The sequence below is a fragment of the Rhinopithecus bieti genome, unplaced genomic scaffold, assembly GCF_001698545.2.
Source record: "Rhinopithecus bieti isolate Rb0 unplaced genomic scaffold, ASM169854v2 scaffold_31940, whole genome shotgun sequence".
In the NCBI taxonomy this organism is placed as follows: Eukaryota; Metazoa; Chordata; class Mammalia; order Primates; family Cercopithecidae; genus Rhinopithecus; species Rhinopithecus bieti.
This window is the reverse complement of record NW_016813570.1, coordinates 266,427-283,116: the sequence shown is the minus strand read 5'-3', so window position 1 is coordinate 283,116 and position 16,690 is coordinate 266,427. Positions and strand designations below refer to the sequence as shown.

The 16,690-nt window shown below is 49.9% G+C and overlaps 1 protein-coding gene across 8 annotated transcripts in view; it reads right to left on the bottom strand.

Moving 5' to 3' along the window:
* Positions 1-16,690, bottom strand: part of KATNIP (katanin interacting protein) — a 242,530-nt gene that overhangs the window by 33,459 nt on the left and 192,381 nt on the right. For all 8 annotated transcript variants that reach the window (XM_017848639.1, XM_017848640.1, XM_017848643.1 and 5 more), the window contains 2 exons: positions 10,118-10,997; positions 375-1,097 (listed from right to left, as the gene is read on the bottom strand). In XM_017848639.1, the coding sequence (XP_017704128.1) occupies positions 375-1,097; positions 10,118-10,997 (1,603 nt within the window). The remainder of the gene's footprint in view (positions 1-374; positions 1,098-10,117; positions 10,998-16,690) is intronic.

Here is a 16,690-nt window from a genome sequence, read left to right as displayed (position 1 = left end):
TAGAGCGAGACCCCATAAAAAAAAAAAAAAAAAAAAAAAAGAAAGAAGAAAGAAAAGAAAAGAAAAGAGAAAGAAAGAAAAGAGAGAGAGAGAGAAAGAAAGACAGAAAGAAAGGAAGAAAGAAAGGAAGAAAGAGAAAGAAAGAAAGAGAAAGAAAAAGAAAAAGAAAGAAAGAGAAAGAAAGAAAGGAAGAAAGAAAGAAAGAAAGAGAAAGAAAGAAAGAAAGAAAGAAAGAAAGAAAGAAAGAAAGAAAGAAAGAAAGAAAGAAAGGGGACTGATCTGTTGTTGGCTAGCCAGCTGTTCTGTTTTTTCCCATAGACCCTCAGCAAGTGGCAGACAGGGCCTCTGAGAACATTCTTACAGACACGCCGTACCTCCCGCTAGGGTTCCAGAGGCCTTGGCGATTTCTCCTTCAAAGATGCACTGGGTGTCTAACAGCATCGTGATGTCTTTCACGCCTCGGTAGGAATGTATCCGAGATTTATTGTAGTTCCAAATTCTGATCAGGGCAACGTAGCAAGGGTGCGTGAAGTCAATGGTGATGGAGTGGGATTTGCCTGATGTGAAGGGGGCCAGCCAGACGTGCATGTCGTCCTGGGTCCTGTTCACCCCGTCGATGAGGTTGGTGACCACGCGGGGGTCTTTCCCATAGGCTGGTAAAATATTGATATCGGGAGGGTCTGCTTTTATGTTTGAAATCTGCACCGGTTCACCCTTGGAACTGAATATTTCTATTCCGTTGAGGCCGACATAGTGTCTGTCCCCCCAGGTAGACTTGATGTCAATGACCAAGTGCTGTCCATAAGGCAAGACGGGGATTTTAAAGTCGCCCCCAGCGTCTGTCTCTCCAGAGTAGGCATCCTGCCCTCTCGATGGCCCTGGTTGCTCCCCCTTCTTGGAGGGGGGCAAGTCGCTGTGCCGGCTGCTCTTTTGCTGCAGGAGCTCATCCAGGATATCCCCCGGGAGCTCCGTGTTGGAGATGCGTCCCCGGTGGGAGCGGTCGAAGGCACTGAGGGAGCTCCATGACTCATGAAGTGTGTGCTCCTGCTCACTGCGCCACCTTGACCGTGATGGCGTCCTGGAAGACCAGGTGTCTTCTGGAAGAAAGGACAAAAGAGGGGGGAAGCCCCGTGAGTGGCACGCGTGGAAGTGGGGACCATTAGACACTGTCTCATGTGGTGGCTGTCAGCGAGGCAGGGTCACCTCCAGGAGAGCCCTCTAGAAACCAGCGGGGTTGCTCCTGGCTGTCTCCTTAGCCAAGAGGCCTCCTGGCACTGGATGGCCGGGGCCAGGCATGTTACCATCCTGCACTGCATGGGGGCCCTGGCACAGAGCTTGGTCTCCTGTCCCACACAGCTTCTGACTGTCCTGTGGGTCATTCAGGTCAGTAAAAAAAATTGTCTATGTTCACCCAAATCCAGAATCTTGTTGTTTTGCAAAAACATGAAGTATTTTTCATAGACTGAATTTTCTAAGAATGCAATCATCGTGCGAACCAAGGGAAGACTACTTGGCTGTGTTAGAAACTTTGCCAGGAGTCGCTCCCCACTGCAGAAATTCACATGACCAGGGGCAATGCTGCTGCCTGGGGCGTCTGAGTCAGCAACAAGAGGGTGTGTGCTGGAGGCTGTCACAGTCATGTGACTCTAACGGTTTTCCAAGACAATTGAATGGCAGGTGGAAGGCTTGTAAAAGAATGTTAAATTGAAAAAGCCAGATATGCAGTTTTAAATGCAGCATATCCTGGTACGGGTGACATGTACCCATGTTAACAGTGTTGTTTCTGGTTTCTGGGTGGGGAGCAGGAAGGACTTTTATTTTCTTCTTTGTAGCTTGATTTTTTTAAAGTCCCCTACATGCATTACTTTTATTTTCTTTCTTTTTAATTTTTTTTAGAGCCAGGGTCTTGCTCTGCTGCCCAGGCTAGAGTGCAATGGTGTGATATCAAAGCTCACTGCAACCTTGACCTCCTGGCTTCAAGTGATCCTCCCGCTTCGGCCCCCCGAGTACATGGGATTATACGCATGACCACTGGGCCCGGCCTATAATACCTTTATAATCAAGAAAAAACATGCTATTTATTTATTTATTGAGACAGGGTCTCCATCTGTCACCCAGGCTGGAGTGCAGTGGCGTGATCATGGCTCACTATGGCCTTAACCTCCCAGGCTCAGGTGATCCTCCCACCTCAGCCTCCTGAGTTGCTGGGACCATAGGTGTACACCAACATGCTTGGCTAATTTATATATATATATATTTTTGGTAGAGACGGGGTTTTGCCATGTTGCCCAGGCTGGTCTTGAACTGTGGGCTCAAGCGATTCGCCTGCCCCAGCTGGGCGAATCCCAGTGCTGGGATTACAGGTGTGAGCCACCGCGCCCAGCCAAAAATGCTATTTTAAAAAGCCAATCAGCCAGGTATATTATAAAGTAAGGAATTTATTTGCACACATGGCTAAAGCCTGTGTCCCAACCACATGGAGAACACAGGCCCAGACTGATCTGAAGGCCCGACGCTCCTTATGGAACATGAGAGCCGCGGCGTGCACACCACGCAGTGGCCTGTTCTCACAGCCACGCCATGGCTCACCGCCATCTAAGGGTGTCATCCTGCAAAAACAGCGACTGCTGACACTGACATTGTTTTTCCTGCTTTCATATCGCACTGTGCCTTGCATGCCATTTCCTGCCTGTCTCCTAGGGGGCTTGGCTCTATCAATTATCTCCTCTCTCCAGAATCTTCAATCACTCCTTCCCCACTGGCACCTTCCCCTGTTTGCCTGCAGACATGCATAAATCTCTCCTACCTGGAAGAGAAGAAAGGACGAAACAGGAAGACGACTTGCTCCTGTGGCTCCCTCTGACCACGACCCTGTTTTCTCCCTGTTTCGCTCAGGCGCTCTGCCACCCGTCCCACCCCCCCACCCCTCAAGCCCCTGCCGCCTGGTGCCTCTTTCCAGTGGGATTGTTTTGCTCACTCAAACTCTACTTCCCCTTCCACTCGGATTTGGGGGATCCTTTGGAGACCCCCCCCCACCTTCAGGCCATCTAATTAGATCAATGCCGATAGCATCCTTCCAAGCCGGCCTCAAAGAGGGGTACTCTTTAAACTGGTGGTGCTCAAGCTGGAAGCATGTAGATGTGGAATTGCCAAAGGCTATCTTGCTACCCGCTGGGAAGAACCTGCCTGAGAATGAAGCCAACACTGAGAACACAAGTCAAGAGATGGAGGATCCTGATGACAACCTCTGAACTCCTGGATCCAGCTGTGCCTGAAGTCAAACTCCTGGTGGCTTTCTGGCCTTTGCATGCGTACGACTCCTACAATTCCCTAACCCGCCACTGAAATGTCTTCCTCAAGTGAACAATGACCTCCCAGTCTTTGTCAGTTTTCAGTCTATGTGTGACATCCCTGGCAAACCTCTTCCATTTGATATCTCCCACTCCACTGATATAAGAGCCACTATACTTCCCTGGTTCTCTGCCTCTCCCACTGACAACTCTCTCCATCAACCCAGTCCCACCCTCCCACACCCTCAGTCTGGGGGTGTCCCAAGGCCCAGGCCGCTCCTCTCCTGACACCACCATCTTCCTTGCCCTCATTTAGCTCCTAGTTCCCAGGCAGGCCCTGCTTAACTTTACAGGTCAAGTTCTGCCTTCTCTTCCCTGGGCACCATCCTTCAATCCCAACGACCTCTTGGAAGGTTCAGACATGTCCACTCTGTCACTTCAGTCTCCATGTGCCTAAAATGTAGTTTGTCATCAACCCCTCTAGCTGGTATTGTCTCTCCTGCACTGAGAATCAAGACAACCTGACTCTCACCACACCCACAGCCCTGAGTATGGCCGACGCTGACTCCTGCCCCCTCCTCTCTGCCCTCCCCACCATGACCTTTCGGCTCCAGCCCCGCTGGCCCTCCTGCTCCCTGGCCAGGCTGCCTCTTCTGGCCTCAGCGCCTTTGCCCTTGCTGCGCCCCTGCCAGGAGTGCTCTTCTTCCAGAGGTCCACCTAGCTGGCTTCACTTGTCACCCGCCTCCTTGGAGAGGCCTTCTCTGCCACCTTATCCTCGCTCCTGGATGTGTCCCAGTGTGCAGCACAGCTCCTGGTGTGTGGAAATGCCAGTGAAGGGCTAGACGCTGGTAGCCCTCGGGATCAGGCCTAGAGGCTGAGGGACTCCCTGCTCCACCTGTCAGTTCCTCTGCCCCGTCCTCCGCCCTCCCCTCCTTCTCATCTGCCATTTAAAAAGATACCAGAGGTTTCTTCCATCCTATCCCCTCAGGCATGAGGCTTAACATGTGGCAGAAGGAACTACCCAGATGGATTCTCATGACTTCAATTTATGTGATTTGATTTCCATCAACTAAAATGAATGGCCTGGGTTGGTTTGCAAGTGCACTGAGGAGACAGCACCGAACGCCACATATCAGGGACACTGCCTGAGTGCGTGAGACAGGCAGAGACTTTGCTTTCATTCTGCATCTGCTTTCTAACCTATTCTCCCTGAGTTGTACACTCTGGGTTTAAAAGCAGAGGAGTAGATGGCTGGGCACGGTGGCTCACTCCTATAATCCCAGCACTTTCGGAGGCTGAGGTGGGTGGATCACCTGAGGTCAGGAGTTCAAGATCAGCCTGGTCAACAGAGGGAAACCCCATCTCTACTACAAATACAAAAATTAGCTGGGTGGGGTGACATGCACCTATAATCCCAGCTACTCAGGAAGCTGAGGCAGGAGAATCACCTGAACCCAGGAGGTGGAGGTTGCAGTGAACTGAAATTGTGCCAATGCACTCCAGTCTGGGTGACATAGCAAGACTCTGTCTCGAAAAAAAAAAAAAAAAAAAAGCAGAGGAGTTGAGCCTTGCTCTTAGACCTCTTCGACATGAGAGCTGACTGGGGGCCCACGGACCTCTATGTCTGCAGACTCCATGGGAATTGGGGAGCTGTTGGGATCAGTGTTCTGTCCTGTCATCACCAACATTTCTACAATCTGCACAGACATCAGAAAGCCACTCCTTCAACCTGCAGTCAACACAATCTGGGAGGGGTGCCCAATGACAAGACGGTGCTATCAAAATTTCCTACATACTCCTAGATTGAGATGAATAGGACTATGGAGCTCTGAACTGAAGTTTGTCAAAATCAACTGCACTGCCATGAGGTATGTGGTAATTCCTGCTAAAACAGGAAATGATGAAGTACTTAGAGGGGTATCACAGAGACATGTTTATTCCAGTGAATCACCCTTCGGCCATCACTGATTGGACAAGGAGTGGACACCTGATCCAAGTAGACCAATCACCTTCTACCCTGAGACTTTGGAATTGGTTGCAGGAACAAGAGCCGGGACATAGTCACTCTAGGACTGTGAGGCCATTTCCTTATATTTCTCCTCATACAGCTGTGAGGCCATGTGAGTAGCAGAGAAAGCTGATATCATGAGGAAAGTGAGGGGAAGTGGACCCGCAGAGAAGAAGAGGTAGGGCCCAGAAGAGACAGAAAGAAGCGTCCTTGGTTCCTGCCAACTTTCTGGTTCTTACTTCCAGTCCCCTGTGATGAGTCGCTACACTCTCTACCTTTGGGGTCAAGGTGATCATTAAGGATTCTCTGAATAACACCCTCTTTACTGCTCAAACTGGGCTGATGAGATCTCCTTCACCTGTAAACAACTGACCCCTGATGAAAATAATTCCAAAATGCAGAAGGCATTCAATGAGATGCTCTGCTGGGCATAAGATATCTCAGGCTTGCGCTTTCTCTCTTGCTCTCTTTTTTTAAAGAGACCGGATCCTGCTCTGTCTTGATTTTCATAAGTTCCCTACATTATATTGCTTTAATTTTAATTAATTTATTTAATTTTATGATTTCATTTTTTGAGACAGAGTCTCATTCTGTCGCCCAGGCTGAAGTGCAGTAGTGTGATCTCGGCTTACTCCAACCTCCACCTCCCGAGTTCAAGCGATTCTCTGCCTCAGCCTCCTGAATAGCTGGGATTACAGGTGTGCGCCAAAACACCTGGCTAATTTTTCTATTTTTAGTAGAGACAGTGTTTTGCCATGTTAATCAGGCTGGTCTCGAATTCTTGACCTCAGATGATCTTCCCGCCTCGGCCTCCCAAAGTGCTGGGATTACAGGCAAGAGCCACTGTGCCCAGCCCAATTTTCGTTTTTTTCAGAGACAGGGTCTCGCTCTGTCACCCAGGCTGGAGTGCTGTGGTGTGATCATGGCTGACTGGAGCCTTGACCTCCAGACTTGAACTGCAGACTTTGTTTCACTTTAATTTCTTTTCAGGCATTTCAGTGCCTGGGTTCAAGGGATCCTCCTGCCTCAGCCTCCCGAATAGCTGGGACTACAGACACACACAACCACACCCAGCTTTTTTTTTTTTTAACTTTTGTAGAGATGGGGTTTTATTATATTGCCGAGGCTGGTCTTGAACTCCTGGCCTCAAGAAATCTTCCCACCTTGGCCTCCCAAAGTGCTGCGTTTACAGATGTGAGGGTGCACCCAGTACCCAGGCTCTTATACTGGCAACAAAATTCCAATCCCAGAACAGAACTTGGGCAGTCATTCATTCCACCAGCATTCTTGGTGGGCTGGCCTGTACCTTTCTGGAAGGGCATGGCTATGGGATTTGGCGCTAGGTAATGGATAATTTAAAATTTCTAAGCAACTTTCCTTTTTAGCACGACTGGCTTAACAAGCATGAAATCTCAGGGGCTTGGTTCTTAATGTGCCGTTGAGCCAAGCACTGAAATGCTTGGAAAGAAATTAAAGTGAAACAAAATCTCCTGAACTTGGGCAAGTTAGAGTAACACCGTTACCTCGGAACTCCCGGAGGCTTTGCATGACTGTTTGCTGGGAAAGCTTGGAATGCCTGGCCTTCCCGGGGCAGTCGGGTGATGATGGCTGTGACCATAGGCTGTGACTACTATAGGGTAGTGTTTGGAAACATGTATGGTAGAGCTGATCTGTATGGGTTCGAGTCCTGCTTTAACGCTTACTGTCTATGTGACCTGAAAAATGTTCCTTACATCTCACGTTCTCTTTATCTGTAAAATGAGTCTGTCAGGAGGTTATTTAGGTAACACGCCTGGACCAGAGCCTGGCTTACCGCAAGCATGCTGTGCACCCGGTCACTGCAGTCCTTTCTTTTTTTTTTTTTTGAGACGGAGTCTCGCTCTGTCCCCTTGGCTGGAGGGCAGTGGTGCGATCTCGGCTCACTGCAAGCTCCGTCTCCCGGGTTCATGCCATTCTCCTGCCTCAGCCTCCCGAGTAGCTGGGACTACAGGCGCCCGCAACCGCGCCTGGCTAATTTTTTGTATTTTTAGTAGAGATGGGGTTTCACCGTGGTCTCGATCTCCTGACCTTGTCATCTGCCCGCCTCGGCCTCCCAAAGTGTTGGGATTACAGGCGTGAGCCACCGCGCCCAGCCACTGCAGTTCTTTCTTACAATGGCCCTCCCACACTGTGGAGGACCTGCCATGAGCCAGGCGCCTGCCCTCAGAGAGCTCCTCAACTCTTTCATTCCACCTTACCCTCCTCCTGAAGCTGACTGAGCCGCAGTGTTAAGTCTCAGAAGGGGTGAGCAGCAAAAATCTGTAAGGTTGGGGAATCAGAGGAGGCAGCTCTGCCCAGGATGACACTTGGAGTCTGAGGAACTTGTTCCTGTACCCTAACTGACATGTCAGGGGTATATCTGCTAGACACTCCCTAATAGAGAAGATGCTGATTTGAATCATTAAAAAATGCATGCATTAAGACATCGAATTAACCCAAATGCCCATCAGTGATAGACTGGATAAAGAAAATGTGGCACATACACACCATGGAATACTATACAGCCATAAAAAGGAATGAGACCATGTCCTTTGCACGGATATGGATGTAGCCAGAAGCCGTTATCCTCAGTAAACTAATGCAGGAACAGAAAACCAAACACCACATGTTCTTACTTGTAAGTGGGAGCTGAACTATGAGAACACATGGACACGGGGAAGGGAATGTCACACACTGCGGCCTGTTGGGGGGTACAGTGGGGGGAGGGAGAGCATTAGGAAAAATAGCTAATGCATGCTGGCCTGAATACCTAGGTGATGGGTTGACAGGTGCAGCAAACCACCACGGCACACATTTACCTATGCAACAAACCTGCACATCCTGCACATGTACCCCAGAACTTAAAATAAAAATTTAAAAAAAGAAAATAAGAAAATAAAACTGGAAAACAAAATGTATGCCTTGGCGTTGCGTAGATATTTCACCCAGAGGCAGCATCACAGAGAGGGTGATGATGATGACAGAACAGCTAATCTCTCTTGGGAGCTCCTGTGTGCCAGGCACTGTGTTAAATGCTCCACAAGTATGATCTCATTTGATCCTCCCAGCACCCCATGTATTATTAGTGTCATTTTACAGATGAGGAAACTGAGACTCAGCAGGGTTCAGAACCTGCCCGAGGTGTGGGTTGGAGGTGAGGGAGCCAGCATACATGCTCAGGCAGCCTGGCCCCAGGGTTTTGCTTCCACGTGGTATGGGGTGGGGTTAAATTCAGAGGCTCTAGGGGTGAGCCCTGGCATGGCAGTCCTGAGTGCTCTGTGGATGGAAAAGGACCTTATCCAAGCTAGTGTTGAAATAATGGCTACTACTCGCTGAGCACTCATCATGTGACAGGTTCGGTGTTGCTATTTGGAAGCCATCATCTCATTCCTTCCTTGCCACACTGGGTGGGGAAGTCATTACCATTTTACAGATGAAAACACTGAGGCCCAGGCTAGAGGTCTCAGGCCTGTAAGCGGCCAAGTTTGGATTCAAAGGTTTGACTCCTAGCTGCTATCCGTACTCCTTCCCAGGAGCCAAATCTGAGTGCAAATATTGAGACTCCCTGCCTTGGTAGGCTCTCCTTTCATAATCGGGAATGCCCTTGAAGATCATCTAATCATCTACTGCAAAGTTCACAAAGCTCTCAGGGCGAGTCCTGCCAACAGATTTTTTTTTTTTTTTTTTGACACATGCAGTGGTTTAAAATAATCTCAATCAGTTGCCAAAGTTAAAAAATAAGAAACATTTCTGGTTTCTCTTGAAAAAGGTAAAAGGGAGGTCTGGTACAGTGGCCTTGCATTCATTATTTTTTTGGGGTGGATGGAGTTTTGTTCTGTTGCCCAGGCTGGAGTGCAGTGGCACAATCTCAGCTCACTGTAGCCTCCACCTCCTGGGTTCAAGTGATCCTCTTGCCTCAGCCTCCCAAGTAGCTAAGTAGCTGGGATTACAGACACACATCACCATACCTGGCTAATTTTTGTATTTTTAGTAGAGTCAGGGTTTTACCATGTTGGCTAGGCTGGTCTCGAACTCCTGGCCTCAAGTTATCTGCCCGTCTCGGCCTCCCAAAGTGCTGGGATTACAGGTGTGAGCCATTGCGCCCGGCCTGGCCTTGCATTCCTAAAGGCTGACTAGAAACCTGAGTGGAGCGGCAGCCGCCCTGTGGGTGGGCTTATGGTCTCTAAATTGCTGAACTCCTCACTATTCCCTGTGCCACTTCCAACACCCAGGCAAGTGTCAATTGCTATGCATCATCACACTTGTGTTACTATTTTTTCTTTTTTTTCTTGAGACAGAGTCTCGCTGTGTCACCTAGGCTGGAGTGCAGTGGCACAATCATGGCTCACTGTAGCCTTGACTTCCTGGGCCAAAGCGCTCTTCCCGCCTCAGCCTCCTAAAGTGCTGGGATTTCAGGCCTGGCCACTGTAGCCACCTATTTTTCTAACAGCTGGAGAAAGTGAAGTGATTAGAGACCAATGTCTCTATGAAAGGTAGGAGAACAAAGTCTTTTGCAAAATGGCTTGGAAAAGTCATGTGTTGCAAGAAAAACGGGCAAAGGGACATACTTTGGTGGCAATGACAAACACATCTATGAACTTACCATGCAAAATGTGTCTTGCCCATTTCACTCATTTATGTACCTCTTTGGCCCCTGAAACAGTGATTTTGTGACCCTTAGTTGAGAACAACCACCTTGTTTTGCGGATAAGGAAACTGATGTCCGGGGAGTAACTGGCTTCATGCCAATTAGAGGCGCTGGGATGATGGTGCCCAAGTTAGGCTGCTTTTTGGAACTTACCTCTGCTGGCTGACTGGTCGTCCCCATGACTACTGCTGCCAGCATCCTTCCTTGAGCCCCTCCTCCCACTAGCAGGGCGCTCTCTGTTGGGGGGCTGGTCAAAGATGTCTGAGTCATCACTGTGGACTTTGGGGGTTGCCCTCTGGGTTCTCTCCTTGGTGTTGTCACTCCAGCTGGTCCCCCGTCCTGGCTCACGTCGGGGGCCTTTATCCCCAGCTTCAGTCTCTCTGGGACCCTCACTGATGACATCGTCTGACGGGAGCCTGCCCTTCCAGGCCAGTGGCTTCTCGGGACTAAGCCAGAGGGGTTTTGACTTCCTGCCTTCCTGCTTCCTGTCCTTCCCGGTGGGAGAAGGTTGTAACCAGGACGGGGTTTTCCCAGGTGGCTCACAGATTTTTCTGCCCATGAGGTTTTCCAGTTGTTGGATGAGAGAGGGCTCCTCGTGGACAGGAGGGCACCTGACAGGTGGGGAGGTGGCAGGAGCACTGGGCATGTCACCTATCAAAGCGGGGGCTGCCGACAGTCTCAAATATTCCTCTACCTGGGACAAACTGTCTTTCCCGCAATTAGTTGAATTCTTCCTTTCGCCAGACACATCTCCTTGTGAAGATAGCTTTGCATCCACTAATGTTTCAGCTGGCTGTGGGCAACCGAGACCAAGCTCCTTGTCCCCGCTGGCGCCAGCCATCTCGTGGGCGCCTCTGCTTTCTTCCGAGTGAATGTTCACGGTGTTCTCCAGTCGCTCACTCTTCTCGTTCTTCTGGTCAACCAGGATGCTGTGGTCAGCCGGGGCCTCCCTGTCTCCTTTGTCTAACTTGCCATTGAAGATGAGGTTTCTGTTGACGTAAAGCTTCACGTTCTTGGCACCAATGTCAAGATCCTGAAACCACAAGATTTAACAAAGTGAAGATGCATAGCATCAGACTGATGTATGAAATTTTGGAAGTCGAAGATACCAAAAAAAGAAAAGAAAATGTGAAATGCTAGAAATGCGAGCTTTTGAAAACGACAGTGCTGGGGGTGTGAAACTAGGCTTGGTCTCATTTCCGTGTGAACCGTTACATACTCTATAAATCAAAGGACTTTCACAGAGACGGCCTCAATCGCTGCCTTCGTCATCATTACCTCCTGTTGGGACATTTGTAATAGCCTACTAATTGGTCCCCCTGCTTCCCGTCTCTTGCTACTTTAACTTGGACTTCACATTGCCACCCGAGTTAATTTTCTACCAGAGCAAATCTGTCCAGTCATTCCCCTGTGTGAAATCCTTCATGTTTTTTTCACAGCCTATAGCAGTGTTCTTTAAAGTCCAGTTCCTGAGACCATCTGCGTCAAAAAGCCTGAAGTGCTTATAAAACACAGCCTTCCTGGCCTCGGCAGGCATCATAATTGGGAGACCGTAAAAGCAGAGGCTGAGACAAGGACTTGGGTGCAAGTCGAGTATTTGGCAGGTGAGTCCAAGAGGAAATGGGGAAAGTAAGATAGGGTAGGAAAAAGGAAATACCCAATTTTTTTTGAGCTGGTCACTGCTGTGGCCAACTGGTGCTCCTTCCCATGGGGGCCCTCTGTGGAACTCCAAGAACTCACTTTCCCCAACCCTAGTCTTCACCTATCTTAAAATGGCTCCATCCTTGAAGCAGTTGCCAAAAACCTCGTGGCCCCCTTGATCCCTCTCTTTCTCACTTGCCCATCCGGTCTGCCAGCTGTCCCTCGCCTCTCTCTCCAGAACACTTCCTGGGTCTGACCTCTCTGCCCGGAATGTGCTGCTGCCTTCCTTGCCCAGGCCACCAGGGTCTCTGACAGAGACACCACTGCCACCTCCTAATTGGTCTCTCCGCTTCCACTCTGCGGTGTCTCCTCCAAATCCTGCACTCACACTTCATTTTCTATGCAGCAGGGAGTCTTTTTGTTTTTTTTTTTTTTTTTTTTAACTGAAATCAGATCATGGGAGTCTTCTGCTTAAATGCATGTTGCAAATGTCTCTCCAAGACTGGGACATTTATCCACTGCTAGTTCAAGGCTGCCCTCGGGGCACTGATGCACCCACACATGCACGAGCTGAGTGTGCTCCCACGGCAGAGCACCCCACGAGCACCTGAGGCAGGGCGCTGTCCCCATGCGGTGACTGTCCCATGTCCACAGCAGCTGCAGTCGGAAGGGAGCCAGGAGGATGCCGTGTGACGATCACTGCCTCAAGGGCAGCCTGTAGGTAACTTCTGGATTCAAAACAAGTTCTCCAGGTGATTTCTTCACATGACGGGGTGCAGAACCATGCTGATGATGGGATAAATTCCAAAGCCCTCCACGTAACATGCAGTAACCTTCACAAAGGGTCCCCACCTCGCTCTCCTCTCTCTCTGCCAGCCTAAATGCCCCCATGTCACACAGGTTCAGCTCTATTCCTTCTATGCTTAAGATAAAATCACACATCCTGCTATTGTTCCACTTGTCTCATCCTCTTTACAGCAAAACTCTTTTCCCAGCTTTATCAAGGAATAGAATACACATCCCATACAATAAATTGTGCATATTTAACGGATACAGCTTGATAAGTTTTAACATGTGTCTACGCCAATGAAACCATCACACTCAAGAGAACAAACGTACCTATCACCCCTAAGGTTTCCTCGTGCCCCTTGGTAACCCCTGTCTCCCCTTTCTCCTTCCCCAGCCCCAGGCAACCACCCAGCTGTGGTCTCTCCCTATACACTGATCGTCCTTTCTGGAATGTTTACAGAAAGGAATCATGTTGCATGTAGTCTTTTTTGCCCGGCTCTTTCAGTCATCGTAACTGCTCTGAGATTCGCCTGTGTTATGGCAACTGATAGTTTCTTTCCTTTCTACTGCTAAGGAATATTCCATTGCAGGGGTCCCCCATGATCTGTCCGTCACCCTATAAGTGAATCTCTGAGTGCCACTGTCCCTGTGGCTCCTCCTCCCACTACTGCTTGTTCCTCCTCCCGTTGGGCTTCTACCTCCACCTGCACGTGGAACCTACCTGACCCGGGCACCAATAACTAGGGTGACGGTCCATCCTTGTCTGTCCGGGACAATTCTGATTTATACCTGTTGTCCTGGTGCCATTACTAATGACTCTCAGAAGTGTCTGGTTCCTAAATTACAGGGTCCAGCCGACTGCCATAGGCAATGGGAATTTCTCAGTTCTAGGGGGTGGGGAGTGGGTGGGTGTGGTGGCTCGGCAGTACTCAGCAGCTTCTTCTCCTTTGCGATGACTTTCCTCCCTGGGGCTTGTATGGCTCTGCACCCACCCGGTTTTCTTCCTGCCTCGCTGGCTGAGTCTGCCCGACTCCTGGGCTACTTCCTCTTCTTCGGCTGCACCTTGAAGGACTGGGCTGTCCGGGGCTCAGTCCAAAGCCTCCTGAGTGCTCTTCCCTCGCTCTCCAGGTGGTCTCATTCAGGTCCCAGGCTCCCAGTTATTTTCATCTCCAACCCTGACCTTTCCACCAAGACCCAAGTGACTGCTTGGCCTCTCTTCCTGGATATCTAACAGGTATTCCAGTATTAAAATGCCCAAACAGAATGGTCTCTTTTTTTTTTAAGAGACAGGGTCTTGTTCTGTTGCCCAGGCTGGTGTTCAGTGGCTTGATCAGGGTTCACTGCAACCTGAATTTCTGGGCTCAAGTGACCCTCCCGTGTCAGCCTCCTGGATAGCTGGGACTACAGGTGCACGTCACTATGGCCAGCTAATTAAAAGAAATTATTTTTTTGTAGAGACGGGGTCTCACTTTGTTGCCCAGGCTGGTCTTGAGCTCCTGGGCTCAAGGGATCCTCCTGCCTTGGCCTCCCAAAGCGCTGGGATTACAGGTGTGAATCACTGTGCCTGGTGTGCCTGAACAGAATTCTGAAATCACCTTCTCCAAACCTAGTCTTCAACTATCTTAAAAACGAGTCCATCATTCGAGCAGTTGCTAAAAAGCTCACCGTCCCCTCATCCCCTCGTCCCCTCTTACTTTCTCACTCACATCCAGTGTGTCGGCACGTCCCTCGGCTCTTTCTCCAGAACACACCCTGGAGCTGACCCCCTCGCCCGAGTGTGCTGCTGCCTGGGCCACCAGGGTCTCCCCGAGAGACACCACCGTCGCCTCCAATTGGTCTCTCTGCCTCCACTCGGGGCTGTCTCCCCCAAACGCTGCGCTCACTTCATTTTCCACACAGCAGTGAGTCTTTCTTTAACAACTGAAATCAGATCCTGGGAGCCTCCTGCTTAAAACTGCCCAGTGACTTCCTATGGCACTGACAATAAATCCTATCCCCCTTCAGGGGTGCCCACTGACCTCTCTGACTCCGGCTCCCGGCACCTGCCTTGGTTCCTTGGCGTGGCTCAGCCTGTTCCTGCCTTAGAGCCTGCGCACTTGCCTGGCATGCTCTGCCCCAGACTCCCACAGCCTTCCTCCTTCTTCTGTTCAGGGCCTTCTGTGGCCATCCCTCCAGAGCAGCCCCATCTCATCAGTCCCCTCTCTATCTTATTGCCCTGTTTGATTTCCTTTTAGTCTCTGAATGGTCTTGCTTATCAGCTTTTAACTTATTTATTGTTTTTCCCACTCAAAGTTAGGCTCCAAGACAGCCGAGGCCCTGCCCGTCTTGTCCAAGGGCACACTGTAGCCACCCAACAATTATTTTTGGGCCGGGTGCGGTAGCTCACGTCTGTCATCTCAATACTTTGGGAGGCCGAGGTGGATGGATCACCTGAGGTCAGGAGTTCAAGACCGGTCTGGCCAACATGGTGAAACCCCATCTCTACTAAAAATACAAAAATTAGCCTGGCGTGATGGTGTGAACCTGTAATCCCAGCTACTCGGGAGGCTGAGGCAGGAGAATTGCTTGAACCTGGGAGGCGGAAGTTGCAGTGAGCTGAGATCGTGCCATTGCACTCCAGCCTGGGTGACGACAGTGAAGGTCCGTCTCTAAATAAATAAAAATAAATAAATAATTTACTTTGGAATAGCAAATGAATAAACACAGCATTCTCTCCTGGACAGCACTGCTCTCGCAATAGTGCTCTAAGAACCAACCTGATCAGAAAAGCGGCGGTCTGTGGGTTTCACCTCCAGATCATTTATTTCCCACGTTGCCTTGGCTTCTGATCTGCTCTTGGGAGATGGCATCCGAGACCCCGGAGATGTTCACCTATACTAACCTCCTGCTTAGCCTTCCCGAATGCTAGGTGAGTAGGAGCTAACAAATTTCAGGATCACTAAGTTACAGAGGTTTCTGCAGCAATTTAGAAGGAGAACCGTCCAGCCTGTGTTACGCCACAGGAACTCGGCTTCAATCATCCAATTGCGGATGACAGGCTACTCTTTGCCAACTGTCAGAAAAGTCGATTCTCAAAGCACTCTTTTACATGTTTATATGGATGGATTCTCTGTTTAGCAGAGGCACAGAGCAAGTGCATGCTGTGAATTCATTGGGAAACAGCTATTTGGGACAGACAGCATGGGCAGTTTTCAATGACTGGCTGTGCAAAATTACTGCCATAGGGACATCTGGTGAGACAGAAACGCCTTCCTTTAAAGAGGTGGTGGGTGATGGGGAAACCATCTAGTCCAGCACAGTCACAAGGTGGGCATCCTAGCTTTCCTAATAGGGTGCCTGACTTCTATGACATGGCCACCCATCTTCCTTCCCCGGTCCAGAGCCCATCTGACCCCCAGCCATCAGCTGCCCTGTCCCCACCAAGATGTCTGGTGGAGAGGGAACTGAGAGAGGGAAGCAGGCGCAGGCAGGGGTCAGGCAGGTAAGAGAGAGGAGTGGGCTTAGGTGGAAACCAGTGGTATGCAGGGGTCATGGGGGAGGTGGGAGGATTGTGCCCTGCCTGGCAGCTCTGAGCTTTGAAATGTTTCCAGCAGTCTGCAGGCCAAACAAGCCACATTCATAGGCAGATGTGGCCCAAGGATCACCAGAGTAGGGTCCCTGTAGGGAATGAATATTAGTCACTTCTCTGGATATTCTGTTTAAAGGATAACAGACTGCCTTGTCCTACACCATCCTCAGAACAATCCTGCAAGGGAAGCATTAGAGCCCCATCTTATGGAAGGAGAAACTGAGGCACATGCCTTCCCCAAGGTCACATGGCTGGTGTGTGGTAAGCCACTATGGCTGGTATGCTAAAGTCTTAACCACCATCTTTCTGTGGGTCAAGCTAGATTCCAAGAAAGCCACAGTCCTGGCCCATGCTAGCCTAGCCACTGTCAGGAGCACCTATACCAGTGGAGCTCTGAGCCTCCACCCTTTTTAAAAATTTTATTTTTATTTTTTGAGATGGCGTCTCTCTCTGTCACCCAGGCTGGAGTGCAGTGGTGTGATCTCAGCTTACTGCAATCTTTGCCTCCCAGGTTCAAGCGATTCTCGTGCCTCAGTCTCCCGAGTAGCTGGTATTACAGGCACGCCACTATGCGCGGCTATTTTTTGTATTTTTAGTAGACACGGGGTTTCACCATGTTGGCCAGACTGGTCTCGAACTCCTGACCTCAGGTGATCCATCTGCCTAGGCCTCCCAAAGTGCTGGGATTACAGGCGTGAACTACAGCGCCTGGCCTTTTTTTTTTTTTT